Consider the following 17,183-nt stretch of genomic DNA (forward strand, 5'->3'; position numbering starts at 1 on the left):
ACAGTCTTCTGTTAGCAGGTTTTACAATAGGTTATTTATTAGAAACCAAGGAGACATCACGCAGGAAATGCCTAAACAAAATTAAATGGGTTGTTTTCAAGAACATTTGTGTCAATTAATGTAATCACTCAATTTATTTCTTTGTAAAGAGCTGTTTCTCTAAGAGATGTGTATCTATACACAGGGAGAGAGAGCATGAATGTGTGCACACTGGGCACACTGCCATGAGTTAATTAGGAATGGTTGCTGACATGCTCTTACTTAAGACTTTCACCACAACTGTGACAATGATACAGGGAAAATAGACTTTTAAACTCCAAATTTGATCTTCTACATGCACAGTTACTTATATTTTAAGAAAAAACCCATTAAATATTCTCTGAGTTTTCAAAGATTTGTTAAAAACACAAACTGTTCATAAATTATTTAATGCTTTCAGAAGGTATACTGAGTAAATTTTGGTTTTGAAGTTCCAATGTGAATGCCCTAGGCAAGTTCAGGATTGTGCAACTTCTCTCAAGAAGTGCAAACAGCACATGTCACTGCTGAAGCTGATTTAACTTGATTTATGTGACAACAGTAGGTGACATATACACCCCATCCCAGTGTCACCTGGAAAACACTGCCTGGGTTCTACTTTAGGCTGGCTTTCACATGCTGGGCTAGGAACCAGATTGGCTGGGCATGTGATGGGCCATAGACATCTGACTCACCACACAACCTCCTTTCCTCTTCCTAATTTCAACAGCTAGAACACTGACTTAAACTGCTCTTTCAGTAGGAGGTGTGCTCAAAAGTGGCATTTTGCAGGCTGATGGGGATGAACAGCAGCATCCATGGGCATCTCAATCTAGTTTCACCATCTTCATTCCCACTCCATAAACTGCAGAGGCAGCAATGTGGGCATTGGTATCTGCCAAGTATCTTCACCCAAGAGAAAACCCCTCCTTCTCTCACCTTCCCAAAGCTATGGCAGAGGACACAGCAGTACTGAGATCTTCTACCCCCTTTTCCACTTTTGCCCAAGCCACAGCCTGGGGTTCTGCACATGCATCCACAAGCATCCCAATCCCTGCAGCATGACACAGGTGACAGCACTGGTTTCTAAGCCATCCCACACAGTTACCAAGGCAGTGTCCCTTACTTCAGGCTGAATATATAGTTGAACATCCACTCCTCACCCCTCCCTGTGGGAGAGTAACCTATGGATAAAATGCAGCATGCGAGTCAAAAGCAACACCACCCAAAGCCTGGGATACAGAAGTGCAACATTTCCAGTGGAATTAAAGGATATGATAAATATTATTCTTATCTCCTCCAAACACTACTCAACTTTTCATGCCAAATTTATTTTCTCACATAAGACTACCTGTCTTACTTACCTGTCCAACTGTCAGTCCAGGGATTTTATTTTTTTTTTTTCTTTTTTTTTAATTAAAAAAAAAAAAAAAAATCAGGGGGAAAAATGTTTATCTGGGCACGGAGAGGCTCTAGCTGGTTTTACACACCTAAACAGGCCACATGTTTTCAGCTACTGCAGAATAAGGCGCTGACAGTTTACAGAAGGTGTGTCTTGGTGTGATTAGCCAAGCAGATAGCAGCAAGGTGCAGATAACTGCCAGAATGGGCAGATTATGGGCAAGGCTGGAACACTTGAGCAGGTGAGTTCAGGATGCTGGCCTACACTTCCCCACTACCAGTCCCAGCCCAGCAGGCTGGCTAAAAGCTCCCTAAATTATATCTGCTAAACAAAACATGTTAGAGAAAGCACCCCTGTACAGTCTACAACACTGTGATATGATCAAGTCTCTGAAAACAGAGGCTGGCTTGATCGTGATACAGGTTTAAATAATATCTTCCAGGTTATTTAATGTTCTATAGAATGATTCTCCCAATGACAAGACGGTCCTGACAAGACTGCCAAAAGCTGTGTTAAGATTTCAGATAATAATCAGCTGTGCTGCCTTGTATACAAACATTTGTGAGAAGCAAGAAAGAAAGACACCAAGTCTGAAACAGAAGAAAATATTTGTTAAGACGTTGGGGTCTGGGGAGGAGGTGGGCACAGAAAGCAAATCTGTGACTTTAAAAGATTAAATATACATTAAGAAAAAGCTGTCTAGAAAGACCAAGTAGGAGAACTGACTAAAATCCACAAATTTAGGAAATCCATAGAGCCTCCTAATTCCAAATTGTTAGAGAAAGACTACAGAAGTTCCTAACTGACCCAGATTCTGGATGTGCAGTTGAGAAGGAAATTCTTCATGTGACAATGGGGAAATGCACTTGATTTTGGTTTTATTTTACTGAGCTGAAGCAGTGGTTACTTTCTGCTCCAATGTTTTCAATTTTCTTCCAAGATAGTGAGATACATTTAACATTTCCACAGAGACATACTATTTCCTACACCTACATTCAAAACTTTAGTGAGAGCAATTTTATTCAGGACAAGAAAAAATATTTTGCAAAGCAATAACTGAAAGAAACTATTGTATTCATCACTATAAATAAGGTGTGGATGCACCTGATCCTTATAGATAATTGTTTACAATAAAAGCAGTTTTTTAATTTAAAAAAAATATCAGTTTTTGCTTACTATCAATCACAAATCTGGGAACTTTTTCAATTTAAAAATTAAATCAGCTGAAACCAAGCAATAATCTAGATATCAAAGGAAGTTCAGGAAGTCTACCAGAAGGTGGAAAGAAAATTGGTGAAAAATAATCACGTGAGCTCTTCTGGAAAATATTTGCTGGAGGTTGTTGAAAGCATAATGACAAACAAAATGACATATTTTTACAGATGACATGAAACAAAAGTAGCAAAATATTCTAAATATCAAAGCAATACTTCCAGGATTGCTTCATTTTGTACTGTTATAAAATGCAAGCCTTCTTATTAAAAAAAATACATAAACAACAACAACAACAAAACATAGTGAAGAATTATTTTTACACCACATGTATGAAGAAAGAATGAAATGTCCTAGAGAAACATTGCTTTGAAGGTCTAAAGCCTGTTTACACATGAAAGAAATCCTGCCAACTAACACTAAAGTAATGACTAAAAGATATTATGATTAATATAGTTACTAGTAACCAATTACATCTTTCCGAAAAGCTCAGAAATCAAACCAAAAAGTCCTAAAAGTCCTAACACCAAAGAAGTGACCGCAGTATTACAAAACTACTATACCAAGCACACTCTTCGGTGCTTAATGCAAAGCCTTTTCTTGTAAGAAGCAGTGTGCTGTGTCTCCTGATCAGATGCAAAGCCAGTGCTGGGCATAAAGTGCACCATCAGGTGCATGTTTAGAGGGAAGGCAGGTGCCAAAAAGGTCAAGCTGCTGCAGCTCACCTCTTCAAAGAGTTCTATTTCCCATATGCACTAAAAAAAAAAAAAAAAAAAAAAAAAAAAAAAAAAAAAAAAAAAAAAAAAAAGGTCATTGTTTTGCCCGTAGGACAGAGATGAAAGAGAAGCTCCTGGGCAAAGTCAGACACTCACTGCGGGCTGAGGAGGGAAACACTCAGCCTGCTGCGCCTTTCCCGGAACACAGCCAGGTTAAAACTCATGGCAGGAGTAGCTGTGATTTTTGGAGTAGAAAAGGAACCAAAACCTAGTATCAAGGCTTATTCTGGGAACTTGCTAGCAAGGTACTATCAGACAAACATCCTGGTATAACTTAGCACTTACAACCCAGAAAACAACAACAACCATAGAAGAAAGACAGACGCTCAGAGAATCATATTCAAATATGGGAACAAACAGGAAAAACAGTTTTGAAAGAGAGAAAACTCTGAGCACAAGATTGTTATGCTAAAGTCAAGCATAATATTCCCCCGAAAGAAATAATATTATAGGCATAAACGATGGTGACAGAAGAATTTGAGCATTTGTGTATATCTACCTATCTATACAAAGACACTTAAAGATAGATGCAGAGATACTTAAACATAAACATAAAATCACACATATACAAAAAAATTATATCAACAATCTCTCCAAAACACAGAAGGTTACCTAAAAATAAAGAACAAACCTCTAATTTTTTTTTTTTTTAATAGCTGAAAAATACTACACAGACCACATTCAATATTTTGAGGGCTTTTGTGGCTACTTAGGAAAGACAGGAAAGAATTAAAAATCCATTTCCTTCTGATCACAAGTAAAATGAGCCCCAAGGGCTGAATCAGTCTTCTACCATGAAAGAGACAACTTGAAATGCTGTGTTGGCACAAAAGTACCTAGTCCTGATTTGTTCCTTTTGTACCAAGAGTCAACCAAAAGGCAATTTGTGTGATTTTACAGAAACTATCCCCAAAACAAGTGAGCAGTGCATCCCTACTGTAATACAGAAAAAGGAAAAAAAAAAAAAAAAATCAAGGTAGAAAGTCTAAAATCTGGAACAGTGCATGAAAATAGCCCTTAATCTAAAAGAACTCGAGTAGAAAAACTGGAAAAGTATTTCTTACACATTGTAATGAGCTGTAAAAGGCTAAGAGAAGGTATCAGTTGTCTGCCTAGCCCTACAGTCCTGTAAAACAGGCACACAATGAGAAGCCCCATGGGGCACGATGCAGACGTGTTGTTGCAGGGGGAGGAAGGCAGAGCAGCAGCAGCAGCCAAACCCCACAGCCCTAAGCTCATCACACCACACTTACAGGGCATCAAAGTCGGACAGAGGACACTTGCTGGTTTTAAACCTCCTAGAATTGTTGCTCCCTTTATGAGTACAAACTCAAGAAATGAAGGGTAGATGTTGGGAAGACAAGCTGGACCATTCAGGCAACATTATGATCGGGGAAAAGAAGAAAAATCACTGTGGCAGTGATGTAGCCTTGAAAGAGGTGTTCAAAGGTTGTTGAATCTCCATCGTTGGAGGCTTTTGGGAGGCTGGATTAGACATCCCAAAGTTTCCTTCCAACCTCCATCCTTCTCTGACCCTATGGCTTATTTCACTTCTAGCCTTGTACAAACCATATCATCATTTAGTAACTTACATTCTTATCCTTGAGATTCTTCCAAATGGACATTTTTATAGATAATTTATATATAATGTTTTTGTTTACATGTATACTTTCAATAAAATTAAGTAATTCCTGTGTGACTAAACACATTATCAGCTGCTGCTGTCAAGCTCAGACAGTTAAAGGAAGCAGAAACTGCCTAAAGGCAACAGTAGTAGTTGTGGAGTCCTTTGGGTCTGTGGGTCAATAGAAACAAGATCAGTCATCACAAAAAGCAAGTTACAGTGGTGGGAACAAGAAGGAATAACAACTTTCTGAATGTTTGCATTGTCAGGAATATATTAGTAGGAGAAAGATCTAAATTTTAAGCTTCCTGGATTCATAGTCAAATATTAATCAATACATTATTTGAGCGAGTAATCTCAAGCCAAACTATTTTTAACTTCCTGTAGAGTATTACCAGATGGAGATATTAGCAAATATCTGCCACACTTCTGTTCCCTAGTCAGGTACAGGATATATAACATGCAGCAGTAGGAGAAGATTTTTTTGCATCAGCTTCTGATACAGCAACACCTTGTGCAATCATTTTGCTTAACACATTTAACAGCTTACTGGTTCAGATACTCTCTCTCTTATTAGCAAAACTCTAGTTTTCATTGGATTCAAATGTTTTCACCAATTCACACACAGAGTGGGTTCATTGATCAGCGTGGGAGGACATTAACGTCAAAAGGAGCAGTGGGGCATCCAGGTGGTGGTAATATTGTCTGTTTCCCTTTTTTTCTTCCATTTTATTGGTAACTAAAATTTCCAGATTGCCTCCATACACACAAGAATATGCTGAAACAGACCAAAAGCCCATAGCCCAGAATAGAATCTCCAAGTATAGTATCTGTCAATATCTCCTGAATATTTGATTTAAATTTTCTAGTGGATGGATTTCCTTATGCTTTACAGTAAATGGATTTTTGAAAGAGGGAGGTGGCAGAATTTATTTTATCCACATTCATGCATCAACCATGTATTGCAGCAGCCCTGCAGGAGGTACACTTCCAGCAGACCGTCTGTCTTTTAGGCTAAAGACCTGAAAATTAGTCACTTCTTTATGAGAGCTGTGCTGTGAGTTGAACAGCATTGAGTCCAACACGGATTTCTGTGGGACTTTATCAGTAACTTCTTCACTCCTTAAAACAAAAAACCAAAACCAACCAAACAAAAAAACTGAAAAAAACCCAAACTCAACAGCAACAACAAAAAACCCTAAACCAAATGCTTCACGGGTTCTACTCAGTTACTTATAAATGCAACGAATTTCCACATTGTTTCACAGTTGCTTAAGGAACTCATCAAGTAACAACACACTTCTTTATCCATATAATTATAACTTTCAAAGAACTCAGATTTGTGAGACACGTCATCCTTGACAAAAGCCTTGTTGACTTTCTCAACAGATCACACCCTCCCATCTGTTACTAATTCTTTCCCTTACCACAGTTTGTAGATAACACGCCCAGAAAAGATCCAAGGCTTGCCAGCACACAGTTCTCTGGTTCTCTTCTGGGACTCCACTAAAAAGATGGTACATTTGTCACATTCTGGTACCATTGTTTCACTGAGCACATCGAAAATTTAGTCTTTGCATTATTTTAGTGGACTGCTGAGGCCTTTGCCATCTACCATTACTACTTATTTCCCATCACTGTAGCCTCACCCATCACCAAAAATGTTCATTAAAAGTCATAAATAGTCAAGTATTACTCAATTTAAAATAAAATAAAATAAAATAAGATTTTTCCCTAGATAAATCCTTGGGATTTCAAACTATATAACCTCTAATCTTGTAACAAAGTGCAATGTATTTTCTATAGCTGTGGGCTTGGTGATATGTGGGTTTTTTATTTGTTTGTTTTGGTTTTTTACTTCAGTCTCTTATATGGTCTTCCTTCTCGAGAGAAGTTAACACTTCATTGCAAAGTTGCCTTTGGGAAAGTTTTTTACATTTGCTGAGAGTTTGAGAGATGAGTTAGAGAGATGCTCTGTGACATTTTTACCATAATTTAGATTTAACTGAGAACAAAGGCATGAAGCACCTGCCAACAGTATAATACAGCCCCAGCTTCAGAAGGCAATTATCTCTGCAATTATGTCACTGATGCTTCTGTGATTCTTTCGGTTTGGATATATTTTGTCATTTCAGCATCTATATATTCAAATCAAAAAGGGTCTGCTGTTAAATCTATTTAAATTATTTTCATTTCTAGAATAGTCACCCACATCTGTCTATAATGTCCCCTATTCAACAACTGTGACTTTCCATTTCTTCTAACATCCCGTCATAGAGAAATGGCAGAAGTCCAAAATAACCCATTGAAATGATTTAATTCTTCCCATGGAAATGAAACTAAAATGGTCTATGGTCTACAGACTGCTTATAGGAAGAGAATAATAACTAAATAAAACAAGCCTAGCCTCAGGCTTAAACTTATGACAAAAAGGCCTCGAATTTGCACCGCAACTTTTTGAAAGCCATCATCAGATTCTTATTTTAGATTCGGCACTTACAATTAGAGTTGGTGAAACATTGGGCAGGACACACCGGCGTGAAGTGAAAGCCCGGGAGAGCCAAAGCCCTGCTTTTTCCACAGCTTTTTCTTTTTTTTTTTTTTTTTTTTTGCAACGAAACAAACCAGCTGAAGCCAAGCTCAATTGTACCAGAAGTGAGGGCGGCGAGGAGCCAGTAGCAGCCGTGGCTCCACCTCCACCCTGTGGTGGCTAGCATATCCCCTTCATTGGCCAGCCCTTCCTCTCAGCGGCCGGCAGCTCGCTCACAGGAGAGCCCAAGACGCTGCCACACTGAGTATTTGCATAGGGGCAGAACAGTCAGACCTGTTGCGCCACGCCGGCTTCACAGCTGCACTGAACCTTGCCTGTAACCTAGTGCCACCTCATCGAACGCTATCTAACCCTTCGATTACAACTGTCTATGCCATTATCTGCCACTGGTGCCACAACTGTAAAAGTAATTTGTAAATGTAACTTGTCCCGGGAACTGTGCGCCTCGGATCAAGCACAGACCCGCTTCAGAATACCATTACCCACCCCTGTCAGCACCATTTCTAGCTCACTCCTGGTAAAACTGCTGATGAAACAATCTCCTTTAAACTCTGTCTCTTAAGACATTTGAATACAATGCACAGCTGAAGTCTGGGAAGCGTAACATTTGTAAAGCTGGGAGTGACTGAAAAAGTATGCTGCTGCCCATGGTGGCTTACCCAGGGGCCAGCAGCAGCAGGAGGGGACAGCAGCAGGAGAAACACGGCAGAGCAGGGTAGCTTGAGCACTGAAAATGCACTACCAGGGCTACGTGGGAAAATCAACCTGCGCACGCACCACCAACACGCGACTTTGTGCTGCCTTGTGTAGCTGCGGCAGCCCGGCAGAGTCACCGATCGACTTAACTCTGAGAGCGAACGCTGCGATCCAAGAGCGCTTGTGATGGCCAAGTTTCCTAAAGCCGCCACGCTCCTGAGCGAGAGGTACCCGCGAGAGACACGACTAGCCCGCGCTGACCGCCGCCAGCGGACACTGCAGTTCGGCGGAGGGGCTCTATGAGCCCCAGCAGCGGCAGGCACGGCTCCCGTGCCCCGGCCCCGCCTGCCCTCGGCGGTACTCACAGCGGGTGCCAGCGCTCGGGCAGGCGGCGGTGCAGCGAGATGCGGTCGCTCAGGTAGATGTTGATCTGGTGCCGGCGGATGCTCTCCTCCTGGCGGCGCTTCTCGGCCGGGCTCAGCTCCAGCCGCACCGCCCGGCCCAGCTCCCCCAGCGCCCCCGGGTCCAGGGCCGGCTTGGCGTACACCGGCCGCCGCAGCAGCTCGGAGTCGGGGGACGGCGGCTGCGGCGGGGCGCGGCGGGCGGCGTGGCGGGGCGGAGGGCCGTGCCGCCACACGAGGAAGCCGAGGGCGGCCAGCAGCCCCAGGGCGAGCAGCGCGCCCTCGCCCCGGCAGCCCCGGCCCCGCTTGCCCCAGCACATCCCGCGGCCGAGGCGGCCGGCCATGCCGAGCGGCCGGCGGCTGCCGTCTCACGGACGCGGGCGCGCCTCCGCCCCGGGGAGACTCGGCGAAGTTGCCGAGTCCTGCCCACACCGCGACACCCGCCCGCCGCCGGCGCTGCCCCGCCAGGAAGCCGGCACGGCTCCTCCGCCGCCGGCTCCTCCCTCCTCCCCGCCCCGCCGCCGGCCAGCCCGGAGGGGCGCGGCGAGGAAGAGCCGGGCACGGGCGCTGCCGCGGGGTGGTGAGCGGTACCCCGGGGCAGGGAACCCGCTCCGCTTGTCCCCCAGGGGTGCTGCTCCCCTACCGCCCGCCAGCCGTCTTCCCGGAGCAATGTCCCTCGGTTCCCTGGTGGTCGGAAGGCTGCTTGGCCCCCGAGGGTTCCAGCGCCCAAGGGAAGGCACACGGCTCCAGCCTGCTCCGCGTTCTCCCTGGGGACACAACCGGTGGATCCGGTACCGGTCCTGACCCATCCCGGGACATCCCGGTTCTGCCGGATCACGCGCAGCTGGGGTGTGCGGAAGAGGGAGGAAGGCGCGTTCTCTTTGCTGTCACCCTTCAAGGGAAAGGTGATCTGGTTGCCCTGAAGCTTGAAGGACCTTCATAAGCACTGGTAGCTGCATGGCAGATAAGCTATTTCCCCAGAAAGGGAAAGCTCTGCTAGCACAGAGCTGCCAGGGCCACAGTAAGCTGCTTTGGCCATTGTAAGTGACTGGGATAGCCTCAAGGGTTGCTGTGTACGGACAGAAAAGTTCAGAGCTGCCAGACAGCAAGGGAGGTTATTTCCCATAGAGGAACTAAACAGAGCTTAGGGGCCAAAGGCAACAAATTGATAGGAAACCAGGCTTTGTCCATTCTGCTGCCTCTAGAATAGCATGTGCTTCAGAAGTAGGGCAGAATATGGGCTAAGAAACTATAGACATTAATGACAAGCGCTTTTTTTTGCTGAAGAAAGGAGTGTTCTTGGTTGAAAAAAGAAGTCAACCAATGCAGCCTCATTGAGAGAAATCCAGAAGACTTGCAAAAATCCCAAGTTTATTATACAGGTAATGGACAGTAGTCCAGTCTATGGCATGACAGAATCATGGGGGAAGGAAACAACAGTAGCACTAGTTAGAACTTTCAGATTTACTTCAGACTCAACAACATATCCATACTGCTTGTTTTACTTTGGATCCTAAGACTATGAAGCCCCATCTGCCTAAACGTGATCTAGAGGCTGTGAGATTACATGAGAGTTCCTGATTTTGCATTTGAAATCCTTTAACATAAATGTAACATAACTGGATACAGTTTCTCTCTCACGTGCAGTAGGGAGCTGGATCTGGGTTTGACCTATTTGCTCCATGCATTTTCCAAAGAGACTGTTCACTGCAACAGCCTCTGCTGTTGGAGGCCTGTCAAGATTAACCCAGCAGAGGAGTTCAGTCATGCCCAGAGAGAGAACTTCAGCCCTGGGCGGTGCTCACCAGCGCTACTGAGGAGTGAATGAAGCTAACACTAAGGAAGAGGAAAAATTTCATCACTACCAGCAATTTCATCACAGAGCATACAGCTATGAGCTCCTTCTAATTTCACATGATAAATAATATTGTATATGATAACAAACACAGACTCAACTACTGTGGAGGCCATGCTCTGGACAGAAGGATGCTGAAAACCAATGACTGATTCTGACTCTGGCAAGCTAGTAAAAATCAAGTAATTTAGGTGGATTTGCAAAGAGTGTGTGTATAGACAGGTTATTTCCTATTCAGCTATACAGCTAGCTATCACAGGTAATTATATAACCATAAAATCTAGTTTCAGTATGCTTTGTAGACAACTACTAAATATCAGTATGTTGGACACGAGAATTTACATTGCATATAAAGGAAGCCACGTCTAGCAAACTTTGGGTCTGAAGAGTCAGGTGGCATCAGCTATTGCATGCCCAGTGTTTGCTTTGTCTCCTTGATCACCATTTTTCTGAATAAAGGAAGCTTATCCCTGGAATGAATCAAAGGAGGAGAGACCCTCCTGGACTCCCAAAAGAAGTTACTGAGGAGATTGAGAAGAGGCAAAGAGCAAAATGCAGGACTAAGAGTTAATTAAGAAGAGTGAGAAAAATAATAAAACAAACAAACAAAAACACCCAGAGAGTTCTGCGGCTGAGGTTCTTAAATATTATAAGCATATGTATTTTATTTAAGTATTTTAAGTATTAGAGCAATATGGAAGAAGCACAAGAACATGATCACATGACTAAAACAAGTTCTGGGGAAAAAAGAAAAAAGAAAAGAGAGAAAAAAAAAAAAAAAAAAAAAAAAAAGGGGAAACAGAGAACCAAATATGACTGAACTGTTCTCAGCAGTAATAACACAGCAAAGTAATGGGTGAAGACTTTCTGTGATCACCATCGCAGTGGGGACTGACAGTATTGCTAGTAGTTCCCTGGGGATGATGTCCAAACACGTAAACCAGGGCAAATTCATCAAGAGAAAGTACAATAATGAGGTTAATGTAAAAATCATAAAGAATTAATCAGTCGTATTCACAAAGAAGTTTGTAGAAGATGTAAAGGATATGAAGGCAAAACCATGGTTTTTTTCTCAAACCTTTTCAAGCATTTTTGGGATCTAAATGTGATGAGAAGACTGAACATTCTGAGCTGAAATACTTAAGGTGTAAAGAATTCTCTCTGAAGATACACATAAGGCATGGGGGGGGTGAGGGGTAGGAAATCTACAATTAATTAGGCAAATGAACAAGATTACTGCTAGCCATAAAATTTGTCCCAAAATTTTCACAGAAAAGTTCTTTTAAGAAGTTATCTTGTTTCTTTCAGGTTGAATAAAAATGGAAGTTAAAACAACTCATTATGATTTTTTATTGTTGAGTCAGTTATAATTTCAGTTGCTTCAGGAGTTTCAAGCAAAGGTAAGTTGAGTAACCAAACAAGTCATATAAAAGCTCTAATTACTTATTCAGAAATATCTATTGGGTCCTTAGTTGTCCAAATTAAAACAGAAGATTGGTAGAATAATCAATATCTTTGAAATATTTATTTTTTAAAATAGAACATTTTTTCTTCACCCCAAAAAGTACCTAAAATATTAACTAAACCTTTCAAAAAGCACTAAGAGAAAAAGACTAACCACAACAATATGTAACTGTCCAGAAGAATTCACATTATAGTGAATGTAATAGCTGAAATTAAGGGTGTATCTGTTGCTCTCTGAAATAGGTTTGAAATGCAGGTAATATTTAGCAGCTAAAATACATGAGATTATTGAAGGAATAGGTTTACATATAGGTTACACCTAAAGAGGTAAGATAAGATTAACTATTTGACACCTGTATAGTTACTAAAAGGTATTCTTATTTTTAGTGATGACATATACATTACAGAAAAAAATCAGAGCTATTAAATTTTGCAAAAGATTTACAGTTTACCTCATCCAAACTTTTCCTTTTTTCTTTTGTGTGTAAAAAGCAAAAATCTAAAATGGAAATAGAGTGGGAAGACTGCATTTTCAATAAGTTAAAAAGCTCCCTAAATTCACACTTCCAAAGTAAAAATAAAGTATCAAACAATATATTTCAGAATAAAGTTCCCAGTTTTAGGGAAAAAAAAAAAAAAAAAAAAAAAAAAAACCACCACCACTTACATAATCTAAAGAAAAAAAAAACCAAAACCAGAAGGATATGGTAGAAAACAAGATGTACAAATACTTTGGACATAGGTAGGAAATTTGCTTAAGGAGGGAAGGAATCATCCAGGTCATAAAACATACCCACTGGAGATAGCATTGGACCTATGGGATCAATGTTCACCGTTGTTTTAACTGTGCATAAAATTGCACTGCCCTGCAACAGCCCCCAGGCCTCACCTTGGCTGATCTTTCCTTTGTTAGAACAAATATTTTTTAAATATTATTATTCAGCCTATTGTACTACTAGTGCCAAGGATTTTTTTTGGTTTTTTTTTTAATAAATGTGTTTGCATTGCAAGTCTCTTTATTTGAGACAGCTGCACAGCAGGTGCCAAACACGAAATGAGCCACACCCTGCTTCCCCAGTGTCAAAGGGTCCTTGGTGCTTCAGCAAGAACCCCGTTTTACAGGGTAGGTTTGGGTCAAGAGGGAAGCTGAGTGCATAGTGCAGAGGCAGAGAGATCGAAGAATTGAGATGAGAGGAAGAACCCTCAGAATAAACCAGATTAAGAACACAGACTTGATGACTGAGATAGAAACTGTCGCCTGTTTCAGAGCTCTTCTATTAGGATGATGAATGGTGTGAAATTCTCCACCAAGCGACAGGTCAATAAAATGAGGCAGCATTCAGTGGATTACTTGGGCAAGAGCTCAGCAGTACCAGGCTGTAGATCTCTGTAGAACATGTATGTGCACATGTGCATGTGTCTGTGTACACATACATAGTACACACACACACACAAAATGCCTCACTCAAAAGGTCACATACAAGCCAGAACAGCTTAAAGACAGACAGAACATGAATGTCAAAGACATCAATCAATACATTTGCTTGCTGTAGGTATGTATTGCATGCATATAATTTTTCTTTTAATCTAAGTAGCAAGCATGAACTGCAGGCAGTGGAAGAGATAAGGTATATAATGGAAACCCAGGCCAGGAAGCTTAGCTGTCAGAAAGTATTGGAACAAAACCGCACTTCTGCTCATGAAGTATGGTATGATGTGACATGTTAATGAAGGTTACTTTGGAAACCTGGCTGATTTTTCATACAGTCTCATGCAGATCCAATGAATTAAAATACTGAGTTGCAAATACTTACAAATTAAACATACAAATTAAGTAAATCCCCCATAAAGGTATAGTAGCTCGTCATAGTACACAAAGTGAAGACCATGATTAAAATTCTGAACCAAGAAGTCAAGTAGATATTACATCATGAAATTAATCTTTGTCACCCTACACTGTAGCTGCTTACTACCACTTGGTTTTTAGTAATTTTTTCAAGGTAGTTTCTGTTTCGCTGCCTGAAAGGACCACAGTTAACATACATAAGTCCAGAGATACTGGGGAAGCATTTTCTTTTCTGTGATGGTATTTCTAATATATGTGTTTTCCTTTTCATTAAGGCAGAGATAAGTGTCTTCACACAAAAGACAGACTAAAAATTTCAGTTTTCTTTTTTGCAGAAGTATGACTTTCTTGTGATTCACATCAGTAAGAATTTACAGTAGAAAATAAGTCTTTTACCTCTTAAATTTCCATGAAAAAATGCCATCATACTTGGGGATTTGAGATGCCACCATCCCAAGACTTTGATTATGCAGATTATGAGTGAGTCAGCTGTTTTAGTTTTGTGGATTTCTTTGGAACAGATGGCTTAACTACTTGCATTTTTACATTTCTGAGAGGCTTTCGATTATGATGGCAATTTTAATTTTCCATATTACATGATCCTGAATTATTTACTAGGTAGAGATTTGCTCATGTCATGGTATGTGTCCAAATATATTACATCCTATTACTATTGTAAGAGCAACAGATTTTTTGTCACATTACCTGGCCAATTTGTAGTTCTACATCATTGCACATTTGCCATATCATACTTACTTTACTAGTTCCACAGGTACATTACATGCTCTAATGGTTTCCTAGGCTTAGTTTGGCAAATGATGAGTTCTGAGCCTTGAAGAACAATGACTCTAAGTCATTTATCTCTTTTATTTCACATTATACAATGAGTAGCATTAATAATGCTTATATCTCCTTGTTGGTGTTGCTGGTGTTTTGAGAACATTGACAGTGGAGACATGATAGAAAGGCTTCACAGACGTTAACATCACATGCATACTCTTGGCTCACCTGTTCTGCCATTTTTGGTGGGCCTGTTCTGTTCCTTGCACTTTTCTCTCTCTCTCTTTTTTTTTTTTTAAGTTTTTTTTTTTTCATTCATTATGTTATTTTCTGTTATTTAAAATTATTTTAACCTTGAGGCAATCTAACATTGACCAATGCAATTGTAGTGGGTTTATATTCACTAAATTTTGGTTGCTAAATTTAGTGCAGTGGTTTTAGTGTTTATTCTCTATTTTTGTGGGAGAAAGATTAGGAGAAAAGTAAAGCAAGCTTAAACTTAAAAAAGAAACAAATAGTTTTATTAAGACATACTAAAAGGATGGAAAAAAGGAAGTTGGGAAAAACTAAACCAAAACAAAATGAAACTCCGAAACACCCTTCCCTCCCTCTGCAAAGAGTTAACTTTCTTACAAAACAACATAGAGAGACACAACCTGTGATTTTCAGTCAGTTTCACCATTTAAAGATAATCTTTCATCACTTTGGGAGCAGAATCTCTCTAGAGTCCCATGGAGACATTTGCCACAAGACTACAACAGTCTTGTGGCTCCCAAGGTCATAAATAACTCCAACCACCTGGAGTTTTTGCAGATTGTGCTGTTCTACCCATTGGCAGCCTTTCCCCTGGCTACTCATGGGCCTCCCAGTGTATTTGGGGTACTGTTTAAGAATGCTTCTTCTAGTACAAAACAACAAATCTCTTTTTCTGTCTTTAAAATTGTTTCTATCTCAAAAGAAACAAAGACTTCCTTTTATCCCAGGAGCCGAGGGCTTCAAACCACTTTCTCTCTAAAATAATCTTTGTCTCAAAGGCTGAGACTTCCACTTAACTCAGGAGAGAGGGCTTTAAGGTTCTCACTTGAATCTCAATCATATCAGTTCTTCAATTTTGATTACAACCAGCATTCTTCTAAACAACATTAAAATGTTACAAGGAACAGTCTATTTCTCCATAGTTTACCCTAGAGAAGTAGTGTTAAAAATGTTCACTTCCTCGATCCCATTGTCCAATATTATCAGTTCTTTCACTCTTGCTCCACTGACTTCATGCAGCGACTTTTCTACATCCACTCTGTCTCTTTCTTCTCTCTCTCAGGTAAGGGTTAGGCCTTGAAAGCTTCATGTTGCCAGGAAAGGGTTAAATCTGCCCAGGCCTGCAGTGGCCATGTGCTCTCTGCCCCGGGCTGTAGAGAGCAAAGCTGTGCTGATGGGGGAGGCTGGTGGATGTCCTTCTTTCCACCCCTCGGTCTCATTTAGGGTGGCTCAGCTCAGAGCTGTTATGAAGCTGCAGGTTTGCTTTCTCTGCTGCCAGTGGCTACTAAGCCAGGCCATGGCTTGGCCCCCTGTGCCGTGGCCCCGGGCACGTGGCCAGCACTGCCGAGCTGCAGCCTCCCCTCTCCCCTGCTGGCAGCCGGGGAACAGGGGGCTGAGCCGGGGGAAAGGGGGCTCAGCTGGGGGAAGGGGGCTCAGCTGGGGGAAAAGGGGCTCAGCTGGGGGAAAGGGGCTCAGGCGGGGGAAAGGGGGCTCAGCTGGGGGAAAGGGGGCTCAGCTGGGGGAAAGGGGGCACAGCTGGGGGAAAGGGGGCACAGCTGGGGGAAAGGGGGCTCAGCCAGGGGAAAGGGGCTCAGCTGGGGGAAAGGGGGCTCAGCCAGGGGAAAGGGGCCCCAGCCAGCCCAGGCTGCTCCCCAGTGGGCAGCGGCTCCCGGAGGCCTGGCCAGGCCCGGCCCAAGGGCAGCGGGGCCTGAGCCGGGCCCTCCTCTGCTGCCCACAGTGTTACCCAGTGACTGCCCCAAAAACAAGAGAGTGACCTGCAGGGAATCAGGTTTTTTTATATGGGTACTTCCCAAAGTCGCATTTGACGTTCTCAGTAGTCAAAACAGATACCAATATCCTAACGAACCTTCTGATTAAGTCTCTGTCCTTTCTAAGCAATTCCCAGGTCCTGACAAGGAAATACATTCCACATTTCTCCGTAACTAAAAACCTGTGCCAACCCATGACAGCAATTAGCACAGAACTGATGTGAATAAATTTGTCAAAAGCAATGCATTTTTCACTGACTGGACAAAGAAGTTTAGACAAATCTTCTGAACAACTAACACACAATCTGCACTTGAGAATCTTGCTTTTATTTTGTCCCATCTTATCTTCCAACCTAAGTTTTCTCAATTATCTTGTCCTAATGAATTGTTTGAAAGGCTTAGGTTGTTCTTTTATTGGTGAAGAAATCAAGTCTTGTATTTTCCAAAGAGCTTGATACTGCACCATCCAGGACAATATTCCATAGCAGTTTATTAATTTCAGAAGAAATTTGGTTATTTTTCCTCGTCTTGAGT

The 17,183-nt window shown here is 41.8% G+C and overlaps 1 protein-coding gene across 1 annotated transcript in view; it reads right to left on the reverse strand.

The window, feature by feature from the left end:
• GALNT12 (polypeptide N-acetylgalactosaminyltransferase 12) overlaps positions 1-9,024 on the reverse strand; it is a 45,448-nt gene extending 36,424 nt beyond the window's left edge. Inside the window, exon 1 of the mRNA XM_040066608.2 lies at positions 8,645-9,024. Within this exon, the coding sequence (XP_039922542.1) occupies positions 8,645-9,024 (380 nt within the window). The remainder of the gene's footprint in view (positions 1-8,644) is intronic.
• Between the last annotated feature and the right edge of the window lie 8,159 nt (positions 9,025-17,183).

This window comes from Hirundo rustica, chromosome 1, assembly GCF_015227805.2.
Source record: "Hirundo rustica isolate bHirRus1 chromosome 1, bHirRus1.pri.v3, whole genome shotgun sequence".
NCBI classification, from domain to species: Eukaryota; Metazoa; Chordata; class Aves; order Passeriformes; family Hirundinidae; genus Hirundo; species Hirundo rustica.